The sequence below is a fragment of the Salarias fasciatus genome, chromosome 13 (assembly GCF_902148845.1).
Source record: "Salarias fasciatus chromosome 13, fSalaFa1.1, whole genome shotgun sequence".
Lineage (NCBI taxonomy): Eukaryota > Metazoa > Chordata > Actinopteri > Blenniiformes > Blenniidae > Salarias > Salarias fasciatus.
The window spans coordinates 13,783,759-13,806,577 of record NC_043757.1 but is presented as its reverse complement, the minus strand read 5'-3'; the positions used below and the strand labels follow the sequence as shown (position 1 = coordinate 13,806,577).

The 22,819-nt window shown below is 41.5% G+C and overlaps 1 protein-coding gene across 1 annotated transcript; it reads right to left on the bottom strand.

The window, feature by feature from the left end:
• Nucleotides 1-714: 714 nt before the first annotated feature.
• lrrc1 (leucine rich repeat containing 1) lies at nt 715-21,836 on the bottom strand. Its single transcript, XM_030106309.1, has 14 exons — nt 21,177-21,836; nt 14,456-14,573; nt 13,526-13,604; nt 12,321-12,410; nt 9,408-9,464; nt 9,101-9,164; nt 8,436-8,510; nt 8,036-8,180; nt 7,751-7,869; nt 6,843-6,926; nt 5,174-5,289; nt 4,655-4,818; nt 3,415-3,557; nt 715-2,177 (listed from the first exon to the last, which is right to left on the bottom strand). The coding sequence occupies exons 1-14, from the start codon at nt 21,333-21,335 to the stop codon at nt 2,019-2,021; spliced, it is 1,572 nt and encodes a 523-aa protein (XP_029962169.1). The 5' UTR covers nt 21,336-21,836; the 3' UTR covers nt 715-2,018.
• Between the last annotated feature and the right edge of the window lie 983 nt (nt 21,837-22,819).

Below are 22,819 nucleotides of genomic sequence, written 5' to 3'. Positions count from 1 at the left end.
CTAGCACACAATTTGAATTTTCCATTTTTATTATTTTGCGTTATATGCAATCAGCCATAACATGACCCAATATCAATGAGACCTGCTTGCCTATTCACTACTTGCAGTTTTGACCAAGTTTTCCAGCCAATCTTTTAGTTTGTTTGGAAGACATACTCTCTGTTATGGCAGATTGCTGTGAAGGCATGCTGAATTATTTGCACACAAGCAAACAGAAGTGATTACACCACTTCAGAGTTTGGCTCAAGTAATTTCTCAGGTACAGAAATTACTTCAAGAGCAGCATTTTAACATATTAACAGAAGAGCAGCTGAAATAAACTTGACATTTTTGATACCAGCCTGAGGTCTCAGTGACGTTACTTCTGAACCGTACTCCAGGTGCTGCTTTTCAGTGAGATTGTGTTCCAATAATTTCAGCCGATGTGTATTTTAACACAATTTACAGACAGTCTGTACTGATAAAGAAAAATAAAAAGTGAGATAATGAGACAGTAATTTCATGCCAGCATCAGTACAACATGCAGCACGTGCAGGACAGACGGCATGCTGGTGGAAACCTCATGCACTGACGGACAGACGAAACAGGCAGGAAGACATCTCGGGCTTATCACCTCAAAACCAGCGGCTTTATTAGAATTTGGTTTAAAAAAAAAAAGAAGTGAATCCAGCTGGGAAGAATACTTATAACACTAAAAGAATACCAAGCGTGTGATTTAGTGTTGCACTCTCTTTTATTGATCAGTGGTTAAAAACTCATCCAAACCTCAAATCTGAGGTTTGATTTGTGCAGTTTGATCAGGAAATAATTAAAAACATTAAAACAAACGCTGGAACCAATATTCCCTGGTCCACTTTTTGCAATCAATTTAAAAAGAAAATAATACATTTTAACATGTACCAATGGAAAGAAAAGAGAACAATTTGAGCAATGCTGACAAGTGCATCGAAGTGGAAGGACTACATCTCGGAGAACGCCGTCCTCACGGCACGAACCAACAAGTCTGCGGCGAAGATTTTAAGCAGTACTCTTTGTTAAAGGGAAAGACTTTTGTAAAAATACACCTGGTTTTGGCATCTAGTTGAGAAAACATCGCGAAGCAGGTAAGCACAGCACATATAAATAAGACGACAATGTCACTTCTGCATGATTACACTGCAGACGGATAAAGTTTGATGTGCAGTACTTAAATCCAAATGTATTCAATTTATTTATTTTATTATCCAAAAGAAGTTTTACAGAAGAAGAAAAAAAAGAGGATAAAAGGCCATCCACTCACCCAGTGACGATCACATGAACTGAATAAGACATAAGTGACTGTTTTGTTCAATGCTTTGATTTATAAAAGAAGGAAAAAAAATGTACCAAGTTTGGAAAAAAAAAAGAGAAAGAAAAATAGATTTATAATCTGCAACTGATTAAGAAATTTGCTATACATTTTATTTACATCTGAGCTGCCAAAAAATATAAAAGTATCAATATTCACAGGCGACTATACAATAATCCTTAATCAGTAGGTCCAAAAACTCCTGCATTTTTGCCCAAAAATGTAAAAAGTATTCACCCAGTGTTTTAAAAAAAGATATAGAACAAATATATAATACATTTAAAAAGGTCTGGCCATGATATAAAGACTTGTAGTGCAACTATCTAATGTATACTTTTAAAAAGAGTCATTTAAAAAAAAAAAAAAAAAAAGTAATAAATCTTTAAAATATCTTTTAAATGGAGTGTCTCTGTGCAGATCATTGCAGCGGACAGTTAATAAAAGAGGAAGGCACCTTGGCCCCGGTACACGGAGTTTTACACAGGACTGTAGATGGAGTAAGGTTAACAGGCGTCCCAAAGTTCAATCGGGGCGGAGGGGGGGGAGGGAGGGGGAGGCCACACTGGGACAAGAAGGGAAAAGAAACATGTTGGGATGGCGGGCTGCGGGGCTGTGCAGGACGACACGGTCAGACACAGGAGGTAAATTTAAAAGAAAAACAAAAAAGAAAAACTTTTCTGAGGTAAAAAGGTCACACAGACGTGGTCACTCTGTCTGCACCGTTATTGACCTCGTTTTTGTTGGAGTCCAGGCCTTTGGCGGCGTGCAGGTCGTTGCGGAGGCTCTCGGCTGCTTTCTTCATGGTTTTGAGCTCGCCGGGGTGAGGCGTGGCCCGCCGCAGTAGTGTTCCCTGAGCGGAGGAGAAAGACTCTGCATTAGTGCAAAAACACATGAACTCTTTACATCATGGAGCAGTAAGATCTATGGAATGCCACATCATTGTGGGGCTTTTCTGAGCTCTCAGGCTGTTATGAAGCACTTCAAACACCAGTTACACACTTCAGTGGCTTATTACACCCTCCTGTGGTACAGCCTGGTATTACAACTGTGGTTGAACCAATTGATTTGGTTGCTCATTTCTGGAAATATCCCTGCAGCACAACCTATAATCATTATTTAGATGATGCCAGAGCAGTTTTGTCTTTTAAAATCAATTGAATATTTCAAAGATTTTTATGGATTAAAACTATAATGTTACATAATACATCTTGAAAGGATGAGAGAAAAGTTAAGTGATCACCAGAATGAGACAAAAAGCTTGGTATCAATGATATTGTGTATTATTTATAAGAAGGGATTATAGTAGTGCTGTTCAAATCAGCTTGCTGGCAATTTGGTCTCATAAATTACCATCTTTATGTTGAGTTAGTATTTAGCTCAATTCAAATCTGCATTTTTATGTGATCATTAAAGTGTCAGAACACACATACTGTAAGTCACTAGAATGTTTATTTAGTAACAATCCCTGAGTGTTTTAGACTGTTGTAGTCAAAAAATATGAAGATATTGGACCAATCATACCACTGCTTAAAAATAATTCATTTGAAATAACACGACTTTTGGGACAATTAATCTCAGCTAGATTAAAGATTTGTGCACGAAAGTTAAAGGCAAAAAACTTCTGTTTTCATTTATTTTGCTTTAAATATCACAACTGGGAATGTGTTGCAGGTCAATTTGTCTCTCGTTCTCCCTCACTGGCACTGAATTGACAACTACAAAGCTTTTTCATTTTCGTCCCTTTTTTTAATGCACTCTGCTCGATCAAACCAGGAATGTGCTCCTGTATACAGACATTAACTGTCTTCTTTTATTGCTTATTAAACGGCCCACTTGGGATGAAATCAGTCTTAATGTCCAGAGGGCACTTTTGTGAAAAATCCAATCCTCTGAATTGCAAACTAGAATTCAAGTGTCAAGCCTGCTGTGAAATGAGGAAAAACTACATCAGCTGTGCACGAAAAACTAACAAAGTCTGGTTTACACAGATTATCCGTTTGTAGTTTCCTTTACTTACTTAAAGAAAATGTATTTGGACGTTTTTCCATCCATGTATTTTAAGATGGCCTCGAGCTTCCTGGTCTTACCTGTTCATCATCCTCCTCCTCCTCATCATCATCCAAGAAGTGAATGGCACTGATCCTGTTGGCAGCTTTGTTGTCCCAAGTGTCGTCTGCGATGTCGTTCACCAGGCTCTCCAGGCCTCCACAGCGGGCCAGACTGTCAGACCCTGGGGTGGTTGTTGTTTTCAAAAGGAGACAACATGTGTTACTGTAATTCTCGCGCACGTTAAAATGTTCGGATCAAATCACAAGCGCATCCCGGTGTAAATACTTCAACAGATTAAAATCTATACGGTTGTTTTATGATTGCTTCCCTACAATCTGCCAACTCAAGAAATGAAAGCTGTCACATAACCGGCGCTAATAAGAGAGAGCCTGAAACTGCCAGATCACAGTTTCAAATCCCAGCTTAGTCACAGGCTTACAGCAACACAATCTTCCCCTGCCCCCAACCTCAGCCTCACTCAGCTGACCTCCACCAGTTTGACATCTGCAATGCCACTGCAAGGCAGACCCGGCGAGCGAGGAAACTCACTGACAAATATGCCTTTTCTCAGAGAGAGAGACATTTTTTAAATGCCGCACGCAGTGACAAGGAAGTTAACCGTCTGATCGCGTTTGATTACAAAGATCGAAAAGATCGGCGCTCATATATCGGAGGATGTCGACACTGGGAGAAAAAAAAAAAAAAAAAACAATAAACTGCTGCATCAGGCAGCGACAGAGCCAGCCCTCAGCAGCATCTCGATACCCAGGGGGTGAGCTTTTAATGGCGGCAGCAGGCCAGCTGCAGCTAAGCCTCTTTAGCTGTCCAATCCACTGCTTTTCTGAAAAAAAAAAAAAAAAAAAAAAAAAAAAAAAAACATAACCAAGGAGGGCCTCAAGGGGATGGGAGAGGGTCTGAGCTGGTGCAGGCGCTGTGATCCTTTACAGGACCTCTTAATCGACAGATACTGCAGGAAAAGAACCAGAAGACATGAGACACGGTGTCTCTCCTTCCCCTAAAGCAGATCATGAGATGCCATCAAACCCACAGGGCACTAAATATTTAGAGTAGGCAAGAACTGATGAGGAGTGTTACTCAGATGTCGCAGAGCTCGCACCAAGCGATGGCGCTCTGGAGGTGAGCGGCGCTGTGATTTCAATCCAGCCGTCTGGCGTGAGGAAAATGTTTTGATACAGCGGCTGCCCCCGAGAACAGATGATTCACAGACGCTGAACTCATCCCGACGATCTCCAGCCTCCACTTGACGGAAACCGTTACCTGAGTCATACGGCTGCTGAGGCAGCAGCACGCAGGTGAGCACCCTCTCGCCCGTGTCTGGGTCCTCGTCCGTCTGAAAGGTGAGGAGGGGCTGCGACTGGTTTTCTGACAACCACAGGGCCTTCAGTTTCAGTGTGGTCAGCGACATGGGCAGGTGGGTGAGCCTGGACAGAAACGGCAAATAAGTACATTAAAGATCTGCTGCGGATTCGCATTTCACAGCAAAGACCGAGAAATGTGAATCAGTGAATGTGTCTCGTTTGAATGAGACATGATCCGATTGGTCTGTGTAGACGAGGGGAAAACGTGAACATGTTGGTGTGAGTCAGCCGGCAGTGTGGAGTGAAGCAGGTACAGGCAGACAGCTTCAGACAAAACAAGCTCTTACTGGCATTTATTGATTAAATGGAAATTATGTTGCAGGATTTGCCCCACAATACACCACTAATTGTTCTAAAGAGTTCCCTGGATTGTGTGTGTTTGTCTCCAGCATGTAAAGACGAAGGTTCCTGGACGTACCGGTTACCGGACACATCCAGCACGTGCAGCTCGGTGGCCTGTGACAGCTCTGCAGGTATCCTGGTCAGCTTGTTTTCTCGTACGCAGAAGACATTTAGACCGCTGCAGCCTCCAATCTGAGGGAGAGGAGAGAGAATGCGGTCAGTACATTTATCCAGTGCTTAAAGCACAAAGAGCCTTTCATTTAAAAATCTAAGTGAAAGTTGTTTGTTTTAACATTGCCACAACAAAATAAACTGGAGTAAATCTCTCATCAGCATTTGGGTACTTTGACCCAGATGTTCTGATCTGGATGGGAGGCCAATTACATGTCAATGGGATGTGGCACAGGGACCTAAAATTAGGAGCAATTAGGCCCAGAAGCCAGACAAAACAAAGACCTGATGGGCCAGCTGAGCTCCAGCTGTAATCTATTAATCTGCTCAGACAGAGACGTGACTGAGATGCTACTATTGTTAGATTCATCGCGCTAAACAGCGCAGGCTAAGCTCCTCACTTACACAAGCAACCATGATAAGTGCTTATAGTGTCGGCACAAAGAACAGGAGAGAGTCAGCGTCTAACGCTGCAACCAATTCATTATTATGACCCTTGCCGTGTAAACAGGAACAGCAAAAAAAAAAAAAAAAAAGACATTACAAACTGCTAATCAACAATCCATAGGATCCATTAAACTGGGCCAGTGGTCAAGTAGCTCAGCAAAGCCAGAGTCAATACTCAGGCCACGGTCATACTGTGATTGGTAGAGATGTCATGCAACGCTGGTGTGAAAAAAAAAAAAAAAAAAACCACAGCGATCCATCCATTATCCAGGCCAAGTGTGCTGAACTGTTATTTTTCTCTAAACACTGCAGGCTTTGCATGATGAAGACACAGAGGCATTGTGCTGCATTAAAAAAGGCCTTTCAGATGAAGCGTTAAAAGCAGGCGTGCTTTCACTTAAACAGACGAGAGGTTAGACGAGAATGACACACACACACACACACACACACAAACACAATGGACGCACTCAGACGGAGCCGGAGCGGGACGGACCAGAGGACTGAGCGGCGAGAAATGGAATAAGAGAGCACACACGCCACGGCACAGACGAGGCAAACATGAATTAACTTTATATTTCAAAACTTTTAACCTTGAGATGAAGGCATTAGATAATGGATAATGAAAGTCAAATTGAAATACATCTGTGTTAATTAGACTACTATTAATGAAATACAGATAGATTTATGTAAAATGATGTAGGAGAAGTGATTGATTTCCCATCAGGACGCTTTTCAAGGGGCGTGTTCCAGATGTGATTGTAGCCTGTCAGGGTGTGAGCGCATTACATTAAATGAAGCTGTGGTCTGACCTGCATCACAACAGGTGCACGATAAAAAGTCTGGCAACATGGCAACAACGGAAACCTGAAGTCAGGATTTCATCCGATGTTCTCAGAGAAGGACAATTTATCTACATATCGCCACTGAGGCACAAGGCAGCTCCAAGTGCTGTACAGACGATCCTGACAGTAGCTTCATTACATGAACGCTGTGTTTTTAATCAACAGATTTTTTTGTTCTAAATGTGTTTTTTTAAAGCACGGCTTTATGGGAGGAAAAACAAAAATCACTGTGGAATCAGAATGTTATAATACATCTGAATCTTCTCATTTAAAGGCAAAACGTACCTCCTTGGGCAAAGACGTCAACTGATTCCTGTCACAGTTGAAGTTTGACAGCTTTTTCAACTTCCCAACACTTCTCGGCAAACTCTGGAACAGCAAATGAACCAAAACAGCAATTACAAAGAAAATCAAGCTTGTGTTTCATCGGCTTTTACCAACAGGAAATCGTTATTAAAAAGCCACATTAGGTATCTTTCATACATTTAACAGATATTAGTCCCAATACTCAACGCATTCATTAAATATTGATATTATAGAGTAACAGCGTTCTGGCAGGGCGCTGCTGTTCTCTCATGGACTGTAATGCTATCACAGTGGATTCATTTATCAGTGCGCTGAGCAAAAACAGAGAGAAAACACAGACGGCTCAGTTTCTGTTTCATTCTGTCAGCACTGTGCAGCTGAGCAGCTCAACTTCACTTTTCAAGAACTTCTAAATGCATAGCTCATGCACTCAAAAGATGAAATGTACAAAAATGAAGGAAAGCAAAGCACAAAAAACCTGATTAATGGATATTTTTGTGTTAGTAGCCGATATCTTTTTGCAATATACTCATATCCACTGTGCACACTTATGTCACCTTTTCTTATCTCATCATGAAAAAGATTGTTAAATATTATTCTGGTGAATGATCAGACACCTTAGTACCTTTCCAACCATGTACACACCTACATAGGAGCAAAATTAATCTTTTATATGACTGTTTTTTTGTGTGTACTTTCTGAGCTGCTGCCTTTGACAAATAGTTTGTTTCAAGTTTAAGCATGTGTAACCAGCTTTGGAAAGAATGTTTTGTTTTTTTTTCCAGTTAGATACAACTATGGCCTGTAAAGGTCAGTCGCTGTAAAAATATGTGGTAAGAGTCTCGTTTTAATGTTTTGCATTAAAATCAAACATTTCAGACACAAACCTGCAGCTGATTCTCTGTGAGCACAAGTTCAGTGAGACTTCCACAATTTCCGATGCTCTCCGGGAGATACGTTAGCCTGTTCTGATCGGCTTTCAAAATAGAAAGCTTATGTAGTTTTCCTGCAGAGAAAACAGAACAAGAACATATTGTGTTATTTTGAGCTGAGCTCATTTGCTCTCTCTTTGACATTTCGCTATAAAAACTGGAGGATATAAGTGAGCTGCACACGGTTGCAGCAACATAGACAATATGAAAATCATTCTAATGAAGAAATCGCATGCGTACCAATGGTTTCTGGGAGAGCTTCGATGTTGTTTTGAGACACCAAAAGATCAGAAAGCAACGCCAGACAGCCCAGCTCCTCTGGAAGTCGAACCAGTTGGTTCTCCGATACATCCAAGCACAGAAGGCTTTTCATACTGCCGATCTCCTGAAAGTCAGAGGAAGGACTTCAGTGTGTTACAATTATCGTTTCCTGAAAGGCAACAAAAGAATTCACCGCACGTCTGTTACACCTCTGGACACTCTAGGCAGGTTTGTAAGGAGTCAGTCCTCCGGATTTAAACTACAATGACACTGTGTCAACACTACTCTAACAGCAGGAATAGCATGATCCTGTGAGAGTTCAGAGTTAAAAATTTTGCTGTTTATAAAGGATTCACAACAAAATCTCCAATCGACTTACTGCAGGTATTTCAACCAAGTGGTTCCCATCAAGCCACAAGTCCTTCAAGCTGACAAGACAGCCTATTGACTCCGGCTGTGTGGGAGGAACAGATGCAGGAATTGTGAGGGGCAGAGGCAGGACAGCAGAGAGGAGAAAGAAACACACAAAAACACAATATCAGTCACTTTTGTTCCTGATCCTTGTGCCTAGTTTTTCAGCACGCATTTTCCTGAAATACCTTAAGGACAAAAGCAAACACAGCTTCAGCACTACAAAAATTTGCAACAGAACAAGCATTTGTAGTTTTCCATTTGTCTCAACGGAAATATTAAAGATGTGGCAGCAGTCCAGGAAATGACAACGCCCAACAATAAACAAGCTAAATGTGCGCAAAATAAAGAAATCTGCTCAAATAAATCAAACACAACTCTTTGCTTTATCTCTGTAAGTCTTTGCCCATCACAGTTCAACCACTCACAAAAGATTACAACTTAAAACCAAAGCTCAAAACAGATGGTCATCCTCCTCTCTGCGTGATAAGAGCTGCCCTCGAGGGATACTAATCTATTTGGACACACCAAGAACAAGGAATTGAGGAGAAGAAAGAAATTAAAAAAAAGAGTGTCATTCTCTTAATTTTGTGAACCATGAGGTCTGAGACGGCCAGCAGACAGAAAACTCACCAAATCCATCAGTTCGTTATTGCCTAGGTCGAGCTCTTCGAGCCTGTGAAGCAGCGATAGTGATCTGTGGACGGCAGGAAGCAGGAGACGTCACAATCCAGGCCGGTCCATTCATACAGGCCTGTGCTAAAGTTTTACTTCAGGTGTTGATCCTATACGATGTCGATCCTGTTCATTCACTTTGCATACTCCAGCACTTTGTTTTCTGTCGGTAGCTTAACTCTGCAGTAGTTTGTTCACACCAGCACATCACTGGTAAATAAAAAAAAACAAAAAACAAAAACAGACCAATATTTTGAATACTTACTCTGGGAGGGATCCCAGCACATTTTCTCTGAGTTCTAGTGACACCAGGTTGGAGAGGCTGCAGAAACAGACAAGACCAAAGATGAGTACATCTCTCCGAGTGGTTTGAAAACAGCAGCTTTAATGACGGCTATAAGCGGCCGCAAGAAGGCCTCGCGGCAGTCGGAGATCTGTGGACAGGAAGTACTTTGGCGGCGTGTCCGTCTTATCAAGGAGGCCAAACTGCAGTGGCATAAACAGCTCCTGCATACTTCCAATGAAGAGCAGAATGTTGAAAAGGCCGTCGCGGAGCAAAGTACAAGGTTATCTCCCCGAACTTGTGTTTTTGTGCGGCTTGGTGCTGTACTGCTGTGCGTGTAGCCAATTAATACAGGATTTTATGGCCGCAGACAACTAGAACAGTCCAAAGTCTATCTTGTTGATCTGAAGCCAGCATAAACAGTTCAGCCTTTCCGTGGCGTTAAGCGATGGAGTCGGGAGTTTTTTTAGTTTTTTTTTTACAATGTGTGTTTGATGTCAGTGCAAAACAAATGCGTGTGTTACAAGAAGAAATGGGAAAATAGATACGTCTGATCAAGCTTGGCTCCAGCACCCTGCGACCCTGAACAAGATAAAGAGGCCGGACGGATCTTCCAATTTGGTTTTGCAGAATATTTCTCCTAAATGACAAATTGACCCTACATTGTGAAAAGATGACTTTCCATCGTCACGTCTGGATAATCTTTCTGTCTGGGACTGATTTTTCTTGCGCTGGCTGCAGCAGATTGCTGAGCCACAGATTAAAAGACAGACAAAATCTTCCAGCTCAGAGATACTCTGTCTCAAATCTGCTCTCGGTCATCAGCGGAAAATGATGAACACAACCACCTAGCTGCCTCGGGGGTCTCAGGTTTCTGCGTACGCCGTTTTTTTTGTAAGAAATCTGTCCCATCTCACAAGACAAACCACTGATGTCATTTAACCCCTTGGACATATATCTTATCTTCTTTTACAAAAAAAAGAGAGAACCCACTGCATGTCGTTCCAACCGTGTTATGGTTTTCATTACTGTCTTCGCTCGACACAGCGCAGGGCTGCAGACATTGAGTAATGCAAGATAAATATGGGACATATGTGTGGAACATGCTGTACCATGAGGCAAAAGGAGGGCAAAGAGGTACCGCTTCAGACTGCAAACAATGTATCCCAGAAATCTACACACTTTCTACAAAAACAACATGAAGAATATGAGAATGATGGCCAAACTGACAAAAAAAAAAAGAAAGATTTATAAAGATTACATATTTGTCGGAATCTTGAAATTAATCACAGGAATAAAGAAGAAACAGGGTTTCTGGGAAGTATGAAATTTACAACCATATATTTGAGGTACTACTAAAGACATCAAGCCAGAATTTTACTCAAGCAATCAAAGCAAAGGTTTTTCTGACTTATGGTTTCACAGATTATAAATGTTTTTTCAGAAGCTCGTTTGAAGGGAACAATCATTTACTAAAAATGAAATACCTGGAGCACGGCAATAGATGTTTATAATCACGTATAATCCCGGTCTTTGACAATCACTTTTATCAACAAAGCTCCGAACTTTTCACACATCTACAACATTTGTAGACCTGTTTGCACTTGAAATCCAAACATCTACTGAAGCATCCCCTGTGGGACTTTGACGTAAAACCACATAGTTGTCTTATTAAATTCAATCATGTCTAAACTCAGCAATAAACTCAGTCTAGTAGGAATAAGACTGTTAGCAGACATGGCCCAGACTCCTCGGGATTAAATGCCTTTTATGAACAAAGACGCTGCAGCCAGCGAGAGGACAGTGACTGATGCGTCTGTGAAGAGTAATGTGGCTGGTATGTTCCCCCCCATTGCCATGAGGCGGCATTTATCTTGCAAGAAATTCTCACAAAGGGAGCAAATACAGACATAGTCGCTCTGTTTGTGCAGCAAAAAAAAAAAAAAAAATATTTGCGGTGCAACTTTTGCACAGTGGGAAGTACTCGAATGATCTGGGAGCATCATGGCTTTGGAATTACGATACCGTACCAAGCAGTGACTGGAGATAGCAGGACGAACCCTGTTCGTAAGCTGAAAAAGCAAAGCGAGAGCTGTGAATGTGGTCGATTCCCCAGCTGACGGGGACTCACACGTAGAGAAGTGTCAATCAAGGTCACTGATTTCACCTCAGTGCCTCAGAAAGGGAAGAAATAAGTGTCACCTTTGGGCAGAGTCATCCATCCACAATCATCTGAGGTGACAAACAATAGAAAACTGTGAACTTTCTTATCACCAGGGCCAATCCCAATATCTGGTATGATTACAGTGACTCAGGGTGTCAGACCAAGACACATGCAAGAATAGCAAAAGACAAAGGTCACTTCAGATCTTGATCAGATTGTAAACACATCATAATGCTGTAAAACTGACAGCAGCTTCCTTCTGCGGTCAATATAGTGGATTATCAGTCTCTGTCTCACCCAATCCTCTGCCTTCCCTTTATTTACACCGAGCATCTCCACATCCTCATTCCCTACACCCATGAATCGTCTCTGAGGACTGCCTGCCTGGCAGCTCCATCTCCAACATCGTTTATTTAATCCACTATCTCCCCTCAGCTCATGTCCAAGTCAGCTCTACCAGGCTCGTCTCGCTTTATCTCTGCACTGCTCACCCTGAGCTGTCCGTCATTTTTTAACCCTATCCATCCCGCTCTCCCCGAGAAGAAATTTCAGCATAAATTAAAGCTACTCCCTTCAAGGTGAAATACATTTCCCGGTACTGTATGTCACTATTACAGAGTGTGTAATCTGACACTTGACGGTGGTTATAATGTTATGGCTGACTGGTGTGTGCTTTGAGTTGTGCTTCAGTGACAGAGTTTAAACACATTTGGAAGAGTGCGTTCACTTACTTTCCAATGTTACTTGGAAGGGCTTGCAACGAAATGTCATTGATGGAGAGGCATGTTAGATTCCTTAACTCTGGAAAGCTCTCAGGTAATCTGCGAGAGAGAGAGACGTGAAAGAATGAGCAGAAAACAGGTCAATTAAAATGAGTTTATTCTTCACTGCATGGCTGGGAAAGTGAACAAAGGTCTTTGATCACATCACTTTGGTGCTAAAAACATGTATTAGGCAGAAATGGTTCATCTGGGAACATCAAATTGAAAAATAAAAACTTAAATGAGCATGAAAACAACGGCATATCGGGCTTGTTAAAAATGCTAATCTTTACCAAAGAGAATAATAAAAGTAATCATAGCAAGCTAATAAAACTCACTACAAAACTCATCTCTTTGTGCTGCTAAAAAAAAAAAAAAATCTTTTTGGGTTCAAAATGAATTTAATCAACCTAAAAGACACAAAGTCCTAAAATAAGAAAGTCCTGCGTGTATTTCAGAAGCCAGAGCACAGCACGGCCTGATATGTGACTAATCACCACCTGCAATCTTCTGGACCTTGTTACTCAGACCTGAAATGAACCCTTTCTAATATTTCTGCAATTTACAGTTCAAAAATGCAGTCATTTACCAGGCTGGAAGGCTTTTTTTTATATTGCATGAAATACAAATAAATCAATATTTCAGTATTCTTAAACTATTTTCTGTTGAAATGAACTGATCCGGGCTGAACCTGGTTATGTCTGACACATCCAGTGAACACTAACTATTAAATAGTTAACACTGGACTGACTTGAGTGGAAAATTGGGTTACTACTGTGGAAAAAAAAGTGGCGTGCGCGCGTGCGTGCGCTCTAAAAGCATTCAACAACCAGAGCCTTTGTAATACTAGTCACTCTTCCCTCTTAAACCCGGTTACTGCAAACCCATGTGGCTTTGCCCCTGCCGAGGTGCAAATTAGCCGCGAGCTCACCCGCACAAAGAAAAGCAAAGCGAGGCAAATCTGCAATCTGTCAAGTGTTTAAATGTTCCTCATGGTAAGCACAAACACAGCAGCTCACAATGCAGAGGAACACAGTCTGAATGATCTCTTTGCAACATTAAATGGGGGTTTAATGTTGCTGGGAGTTTGGATGTAAAGTTGCATTTGCGTTTTGGTAAATAAGTGCATGGTTCTCCTTCTGTTGAATGAAATCAAAACTTTGTCATTTCATTACCTTGTTAATGGATTTCCACTGAAATCGGCCACTTGGAGGGCTTTGCAGTGTGAAATGCTCTCTGGAATCTCCATAATGTCTGAGAGAAGAGAAAACACATGCTTAAAACACTTCCAAATGAAGTTTCTACGACCCTGAAAAGCACAGAAGTGACAAAAAAACAAAGATCAAATTGAAATGCCAGCTAAAGATAATCAACAAAGACAACAACAGAGAACCTGACGAGGTGAAACCTGCATTACTATTCAAGGGTTAAGATCAGAAAAAAACATGTTTTGACGCGTATGCCTCAAAACAAGCACGTAAATGACATTGTTTCCATAAAATTTCTGAAGTTCTTAGATTTTTCAAGAGACCACATAAACAACATAACATGATGCCTTTAATCCGATAACAGCAGTCATCAAATCCTTCAAATCAGATAAACAAACCAGCTTCCCCACTACTGTTACGCATATCCGCTGGATTTATTTGTTTTCTTTCATATTTGTGAAAAGGAGTTGTAGAAAATATGAAGTGCTGCAGTCATAATGTGAATGGGAGAAAAAAAATACAACAGAGGTTTCTGGAGTGAAGAGGGAATGAATTTCAAGTTGAATGAAATGAAACCTCTCGACACAGACAAGCCAGGCACTGGCATAGTAAACACAACAAGGCCGCATGTTTAGAAAACAGCAGGAAGTTTGAGTGTTTTGTCAAAAATAAAATGTAAAAATTAACATGTGAACCAGGGTTTTTCAATTATTGTATTTCTGAAATTTATGTAAAGGCTTCCGATCTATCTTTTTACTTTTCTAAATCTGTTCCTGTAATATTTTTAGAGCACTTCCTCAACTGTAGACATATGCCAGCAGTCTTGACGAAAATACACAGAGACATAGCGTAAGTATAGATTAGCTCGGTGCCTCGCTATTGTTTTTCTCCTCTTACCATTTCGAGACAGATCCAGTTCTACCAGTTGCATGAAGTTGGCTATTTCCGGAGAAATTCTCTGGATCTCATTGTCACTCAGGCTGAGTTTTCTTAGTTTCACCAGCTGGAAAAATGGCTGAAATGTGGAGGGAGAGAGAGAGAGAAAAAAAAATCAGTCACAAGACGTCATATTTTCACAACACTTCACTAGCTTCAATTTCTCACAATATACATAGTAAAATACCCGAATATCATGTCTGGAAGTTTTCAACATGTAGTTAAGAATTTTTTAAAGAGAATCACCGAGATTAAACTCAATGCAATGTGGTAATAATCTTATCACGCGCATTTCGAATCGAGAAATTCCATTTTGACTGAGCTGCATTTTTAAATTAAGTCATGACTGAACACGTTTTCTATTTTAGCCGCATGAAGCGCTCCCAGTCTGACACAAAAAGCTCGTCATGGTAAATACTGTGACCGGTGACATCCTGTAATTGCTTCTTCCACAGGTGTAAATCAGGAACAGAGCTCGCTGCATCAAGATTCAGGGTTGTGGCGTCGGAGCGAGGTCGCCGAGATCTGCTTCAATTTTCCTCTCAATCTCGTGTTTTGACACAAGCAATTTCAAGCTGTCAGCATCACTGGTCACCGGTTGTGATGTGTCAAGCAAGCTGTTCATGAATCAAAAGGAAACAGGAAATATAAAAGCAAACAACCCGAGGGTGATCCTACGTGGAAAATATTGAGTTTGGAAGGTTGATGATTCATACTTCAGTTCCAATAATAAACCCAATCTGCATCTTCAATCGATGAGAACAAGGTGATTTTTTCACCCCATTATTTCAGCCCATAAAGACATTAATGCTGCTTTAAATTTAATTTTTTTAGGGGGGAAGAAAATTATAACTATGATATAATGAAGTGGCATTGTCTGACACTGACAATAATCAATCAATCACTTTGATTTATTTTTAATAAATCAAAGTTCAAGATGAAATATATTCACGACTGGCTGAATAAGGATTATTTCCTCCCACTGACACATGCGGCTCTGTCAGCCCTCTCTGCTCTCCGATGTGCGAGTTGATGTCAGGTCAACCAGATGGCACGGTTACTTAGAAGGCAAAAGCAATTATCACAAGCGCATACTTGACGCCCAGAACAAGAGCAGGCAGAGTCTCTCGCCGGCGCGGTGGTAACGCCAGTAGCCGACAACGCTGACTGAGGTTCTCGTAAAGTTTTGGCAGGTAGGGAGAAAAGGCTTGTTCGTTACCCCTCAAGCCGTTGCCGCTTCCTGGCATTCAGGAGCGCCAATCAGCACAGAAGAGCCGACCCGTGAAATCATCTACACCCTTAATGTAATCATGAAATCAATCCGTCACTTCAGGACTGAGATATTTTCTGCACACTTACTAAATTTACTGAATACAATTTATTTTTCAGCTGGAAAATGTTGTGGCCATATAGCGACATGGGAAGGAAATAATTGTTTTCATTAGTTCCCTTTTTGTCTGGTTGATACACAAACATCCCATGCAGATCATGATTTAAAAAAAAAGAAAAAAAACTAGTGTCAACATTGCAAACAATGAATGAGCATTGCTGATGAACTGTGTCACTTCCTCAGTATTTCACTACCAGCATCACCTGTCTGGATCTTTAATGTCGTTTAAAAGAAACAACCAAATCATGAAAAATGTGCTTGAACCTCCAAATTACAAGCAGATCTAATCTCACAGCAAGCAAGGCGTCAGCGCCATTTGTGAAGCGCATTACTTCTTGTCCGCATACAGGCACAGAGGGCAGTTTAATAAAGTACGCGTGATAAATAAGGACAAAGAGTCCAAAAGTCAAACTCCACCCTGTGACAACAGGCTCAAGTCGCCGCAAAGTCTTAACACAACTCTGACGGTCTCTAATCCAGCCTTTCATCAAGTAAACAGACCTGCATTTCAGTGTTTGCATGAGCACCTTAATTTCACTTTCATATTTAAATCAAACACCTGACCCGTGCGCTTCCACAAATTAAAGGTACGGTCTGCGTGTTTCATACCGCTCAGGTGTATTTATGTGCTCTCACAGATCTGAAAATGAGATGCAAATTCCTTATTTTATAGCAGGATACACCGGAGTGATAATCACTCTCAGACTTCCTGCTTGCAGTGTGTGCCACTCCTTTTTGACACACAAACACACACAGACAGGTAATGAGGAAAACTCTCCAGATGAAACACTTTGAGCCGAGTAGAAAAGGAAGGCAGAACCACTCTGATGCTTTTGTCTGCTGGTTACAATAAAAACTCAGCAGTAACAAATACCGGCGCATGTATAATTGGTCTGTGTGCATTATCAGCTTCGTGTTTCTAAAAGTTAACAGGCTCTGTGAGAGTCCTGCGCCGACACACTGACAGCAAACCTGTTCTTCCTGTTGAGAGTCTTTCAACACCCCGCCCCACACAATCGCCCATGTATGACAGACAAAACCCAAGCAGGCCTCGTCAAGAACACATTAACCACCCGCTCAAATCCCCAGTCAATGTTTGAATCTTCGCTTTCACCTTCGGCACTGCTTGCTTGAGCATGAGCCGCAGCCCGACGGTCTGGAAGGAGCGAGGAAAAGGAGCGTTTCATTAAATAGTTGTTTTACTTCTTTGTGCTCCAAAAAAACAAACTTCTGTGGCAAAAAAAAACTTGGGGAAAAAAGCACGGATCGAACACACCAGTGTCAAATGTTTCCTGGAGTCTAATTCAAGTCGCTCTGTGAGGCTCTACAGTATTATATATCACAGCATACAGACTGGAGTTAAAACGGTCTCGGCCACGTGTCAGACGTGGACAGACGGTCATAAACTACCTTTGTGTCAGCGCTCGTACATCGTAGAACGCTAGCAAGTCGGTGTGGTCATCAGCCCCCTGCTCTGGGATTCACTGCGCCTCTTCAGTTACCGCAGGTCACAAACATGTCAGCTTCCTGCCTCAAAGTGGAGCCTCTCCTATTTCCATCACCACTGTCACTGTCAGCGACCGTTCCGAGAAGTCAGCAGATCTCCGCAAGGGCAGCGGTGTCACAGTTTGGACAGTATTTACTGATTATTTTCAATATAAATCAAGTACTATTTTCAAACTAGTGTCCATCAATTGAAAGAAAACCATATACGGCCCAAAAACAAAAGAAAATTAAATGTATAGATTCATAAAATTGTCAACAAGCAATGCTGAAATTCTGTATTTTACAACAATGAATCCAATTAGAGTGACTGTACAGATTGTCAGGTTGGAAATCAACAATTGCCACTACTGCCACTGTCATGTATTGCAAAAACAATGCGTTAATTAAATATTCTCAACAAGAAATTGAAAATAATCAAGCTGTTTTTTTTGTCTTAAGGATGAACTTTAGTAGATGTGTGTCTGTTAACTAATCAGATAACTGTCTAATAGTTACACCTCTGAATGACTTTATTATCCACTCACTTCTTTATGCCAAGTGATTACTCACTACTTTTTGAAAGTCAAACTGGCCAAATTATTTTTTTTAAAAGTTCTCAAAATTAAAGCGTTTCACTCACTGCATGTATTTCACTCAATGTATTCAACCAATGTAGACAACCATACACATAAAAAGTGTATATACGGAGCAGACGAAGGATTTTTGATCAAATTTAAATGACTCCCACATAAACTGCCTCCAACACTTCTTGAACATTTAGTTCCGCTGAAGCTGAGGCCTGTTTTCTTTTCTAAACTGGACAAATTAGCAGTATTTCAGCTTGAATTCCTGTTCTTCATTTGCTGTTAGCTTCTCAGTCTGCGCATTGTTTACAAAGCTAACAGCATTATTTACAATCGGGCCTGGCGGTGTGTGTGCAGTAAGGGCCACATGCTTGCAAAGGAACTTTGAAGAAACAAGGAGGAACAAGTTTGTGTTTGACCAGTGGGGTCACCGTCTCAGCACAAGTGGAACAAACCACAAAGAGAAAATAATAGACAGCAGGATGAACTGCCAGATTCAGTCAAACCTATCTGTATTTCTTATTATTATATTGATTTTTTTTTTTTAGTAAAACTATTAAATCTACCTTCTCCGGTTCAACTTGCCTCATCTTGTTACTGTCAAAGCACACCTTGGTCGTTTCATCTTGCCATTAAATCAACCTTCTGCGTGTTTTTATCTGCCTGCTAGAGGAAATGATTGAATGTAAATATGTTACTGTGTCAATGCTTCGGTGCATGGTGAATATCAGCAACACAGTAAAGTAAGTCGTCTTGGAATGAGACGGTTTACGACTCTGAGGAAAATGTGACAGGGACGCACAGCGAGCAACCGAGCTGGATTCACACAAAGCTTCATCCAGTGGGACGTTTCTTGAGTTCACTCAGCAAGCATTGATGACATTAGTTACAAGCCAAAGAGCAGCTCCTCTCATAAGAACGGACACGATCCACTGCGTCAATCTATCATTAGCTCGATGCTTTTAGCACCTGTGAAGGAAGGACTTGCAGGACAGAAGCTAGGAGACTGTCTTTGGCTGGTCTACGGAGGACTACTGGATGTTGCGTTGTTTTTGTGTGTTGGTTTATGGATTCACTGCTTTGTACTTTCCAGTAAAGCTCATCGGTTCATTGTTCCTTCATTATAAAACGCTGACACACAAAAACTGCACTGGAGAAACATGAACAAAACACATAATGCGACCTTTGTTTTCAGGCAGAGTACCTGTTCCTGAGCTCCTCTTCTGTGGACAAAGTGGGCAGTGTGGCACAGCCACGGGAGGCTCTCACATTATCTCTGTCCCATCACATTTCTACGGCCAAGCCAAGCCCAGAAATATTCAGTCACATTTCTTTTCTCCCGCCTCAGAGGACTGTGTAAACTATCCCTTTTTATAGTGTTTGGATCAAAAGAAATTATAATGGTCTGAAAGAAACAGGTTTTCCAGTTCCTCCTGAACTTGGGATATAAAGCCGGTCAAGTTCAAGGACATGAAGTTGTGTGTCAACCCAATCAGCTTTCCATCTGATCCACTGTGACTTTACTATACGGGGGCAGGATGATTTCTCAAGGGGCCTAATCCTTTTTCTATGCGCAACTTGTCAGGAATAGCTGTAAACCCAGTAAAGCACAGAACGCACTCCTCGGTCCTGTCAGAAAAAAAAAAAAAACCTTACACAATTTCAGAGTTTTAAACTCCACTCAGCACAGAGCTGAGAGCACAATAAACAAAACCAGTTTTGCTGGAAATAGGAAAGAGAAGCTTTGAGAGCAAGCACAAAGTCAATGGTAAGATACAGTAGATGTGAGACATACAAAAGTCAGAATTAATCTTCAGTCTAAAGCAGATAAATTCTAATTGAACTGTTTAGGGCTGTGGGGAATAACATGTAAATCCTTCAAGTAACAGCGTTTAGTCCTGATAATCAGGTCAGTAAGAAAAGTAGGATGGTGTATATTCTCACTTCAGTAAGCCTGTCAGTAATTCACACTGAGTCGCCTGCATTCCTCCTGAGTGGTTTCTAATCAACTAAAATAGAACCTCTGCGATGGAGCGCTTTAATTTATGACTAATTCAGAATATGTGCATCTGTTTACAGGTTGGAGGAGTCTTACTTGGACTTGTAGCTTTGACTTTTCAGAATAATCCAGTTCAGGCTGATTTGAAAACACAGGTCATCATGTACATATAAATATATATATAAAGGGTAGGCTGAGTGCACGGCTGATAAGAGATGCCTGATATCTTTTACAACAGCAACAAATACTGATTTCAGTCGTGATAGATGGACAACTAATGTGTCATATTTTACAGGTTTCTTTTTTTTTTTTTACATTTTATATATCTCTAAAGTTGCAAAATGGAACACGGACACTACATCATTATTATCAAATATTGTCATATTTTAAACTTAAGAAAAAATCAGTACAAAGTAGCACACTTCTAGAAAGTGCAGCCTTGGAAACTCATGATTAAATCCGGTGGATCAATTGCTCAGAGAAGCCTTGATAACATAATAAATATCTACCATGATGAATTTCCTGGTTTATGTTCCCAGCTGCACTTCTGATGAAAAACTGGATTCACTTATAGAACTTCAGACCAAATTGTTTACGACTTATTTTCTAAAGGGTCAAGATCTTTAGGAGCTGATACACCAGCTGAATCTCACACCTGTCTTATCTTTAAACTTTGCAATCATTAAGCTTCAACAATTGTTCAATCTGGTCTTATCAGTCATCTGCATGAAGGAAGAAACATCGCATCGCACCACAAACACACTGTGACATGTAGTGTTTTGTTTAGCTTGCCAGTGATGTTAAAGCTTTGGTTTGAGACAGAAAAGGGTCGTTGGGTGTTTCTGACCTCTGCACCTGTCCAAACAGGTTGGACACATTAGGCACCATGCCAGAGCCGTGCTGTGGGTCGTGGACATCTCAAGCACGCAGAGAGCCAAAAGCATTGAAATGTGTGCGATTGTGATCTGGAGTCGTTGCCACATACTTTCAGTGAACCTGAGGCGGGAGGCGCAGCGCTGGGGGGCAAGTTTCCACCTACGGAGCGTGATTTCCTCGCTCATCTTGCGTAATCGCTGTCCCCGGGTCCCGGCGGACTCTCACGGGACGCCTGATCCGACGCGGGGCTGCAGGAAGGGCCGCCTCTCGCTGTGCACGAACGCACTTCAGGCGGCGGGGCGCGTGGACCCCGACCTTAAAACAAAACACGAGCGGAAGTGTGCCTACCTTGGGCAAGTCTCGGAGTTGGTTGGCATCCAGCAGCAGCTCCTCCAAACTCCGTCCGTAGCGGTAGATCTCGTCGGGCACATACAGCAGGGAGCAGTGGCGTTTATCGATCATCTCAACGTGACGGTTGCACCGCCACAGGGGGATGCAGTGAAACATGACGGGGGAGGTGGGAATAAATCTCGTACCCGTGTGATAAACAAACGGCGGAGAGACGGAGGAGGAGGAGGAGGAGGAGGTGGATGCAACAGATTGCTTTGCGGCGGGACGGTCCTGAGCTAAATTCGCCGTCAAACACAGAGAAACTCACAGCAGCAAAACACGCAAACTCCCGCTTCAGAGGCGTCGAGCTGCCGTCGGCTCGCGGCTCCCCGGCGTGAGAATCACTGTCCGTCGTTCTTCTCACTTTACTTTGCAGGCACCTGTTTTTTCTTCTTTTTTTTTTTTCACTCCTCAGTTCACTAATTCCTCGCTTCACGTCGACTCCCGCCGCATTTAAAAGCCCTCTTCTGAGCAGAGAAAACACATCCTACATCTCAGCCTGGCAGAGGGTGGCATTCTCGGGTTTTGGTGTTTTTTCTCTTTTTTCTCTCTGCTCCCCTCCGTCTCCGTCCTGGAGTTAATTTCCTCTCCCGTCCAGTTTGTGACCCGGAACATTCACTCCCTCATTCCGATCCTACGTCACCGCTCCGGGCTGCTCCTCCCTCCGGTCCCTCCCCTGGAGAGTCCCGGCCCGCACACTCACCACTCCGGGCTGCTCCTCCCTCCTGCCCCCGGTCCCTCCCCCGGAGAGTCCCGGGCCGCACAGGACCGCCATGATGGGACATGGAGGACTGACACTGCCCGGCCGGCCGAGGGGGGGCGGCCACACATATATTTATTTGTTCTTTTCTTTTTTTTTTTTATCCTACCCACTTTCGAGTATTCAATAATCACATTTTAAAATTATATATTATATATTATATATAAAATTATATATACGTATACATATACATATATATATATATATATATATATATATATATATATATATATATATATATATATATATATATATATATATATATATATATATATATATATATATATATATATATATACACACACAAACTTTGTTACATTCATATTCATATGAACATAAACATTCAGAGAGTGCACCCAGCTCCCTTCATATAAAATAATTTGAAGTCACTTTTCAAATAAATTGGAAGGTTATAACCAGGGGCTGATCCAGATATTATTTGGGCAGGGGGAGAGGGGGCCCCAAGTTAAAACTCTCTCAAACATATAACTTATGATGGGATTGTTAAGATAAACATCAGGACTGGTGTTTGGTACTGAAAAAGTTAAATTATGAGAAAAAGTGTTCATGAGTGTAGAATCTTCAAAGATAACAATGATGCTTTTAGAAAGTCACAACCGGGATCCTTTTCAGCAGCGAAACATTATTTATTAAGACAGTTGTGCTAAAGTATGTAAGGAAACAGAAATCCAGTGAGATATTTAACTGAGACTTTTTTAACTAGAAACGATTGTACGGAACTATAACTATTGATATATTCTTGTATTGAATTTATACCTTACAAAGGGTAGGTGTTGACTGCTGATTACAAATAAACTTTTAAATTGTGCTGTTCCTAATT

Excerpts from the sequence above, each read along its gene's own strand:
- lrrc1 (XM_030106309.1), bottom strand. The coding sequence starts at position 21,335 with ATGTTTCACTGCATCCCCCTGTGGCGGTGCAACCGTCACGTTGAGATG. Across the intron at positions 14,574-21,176 it reads AACTCCGAGACTTGCCCAAG|CCATTTTTCCAGCTGGTGAA; the intron begins GTAGGCACACTT and ends TCCACATTTCAG. Across the intron at positions 7,870-8,035 it reads AGCTCTCCCAGAAACCATTG|GAAAACTACATAAGCTTTCT; the intron begins GTACGCATGCGA and ends TTTTCTCTGCAG.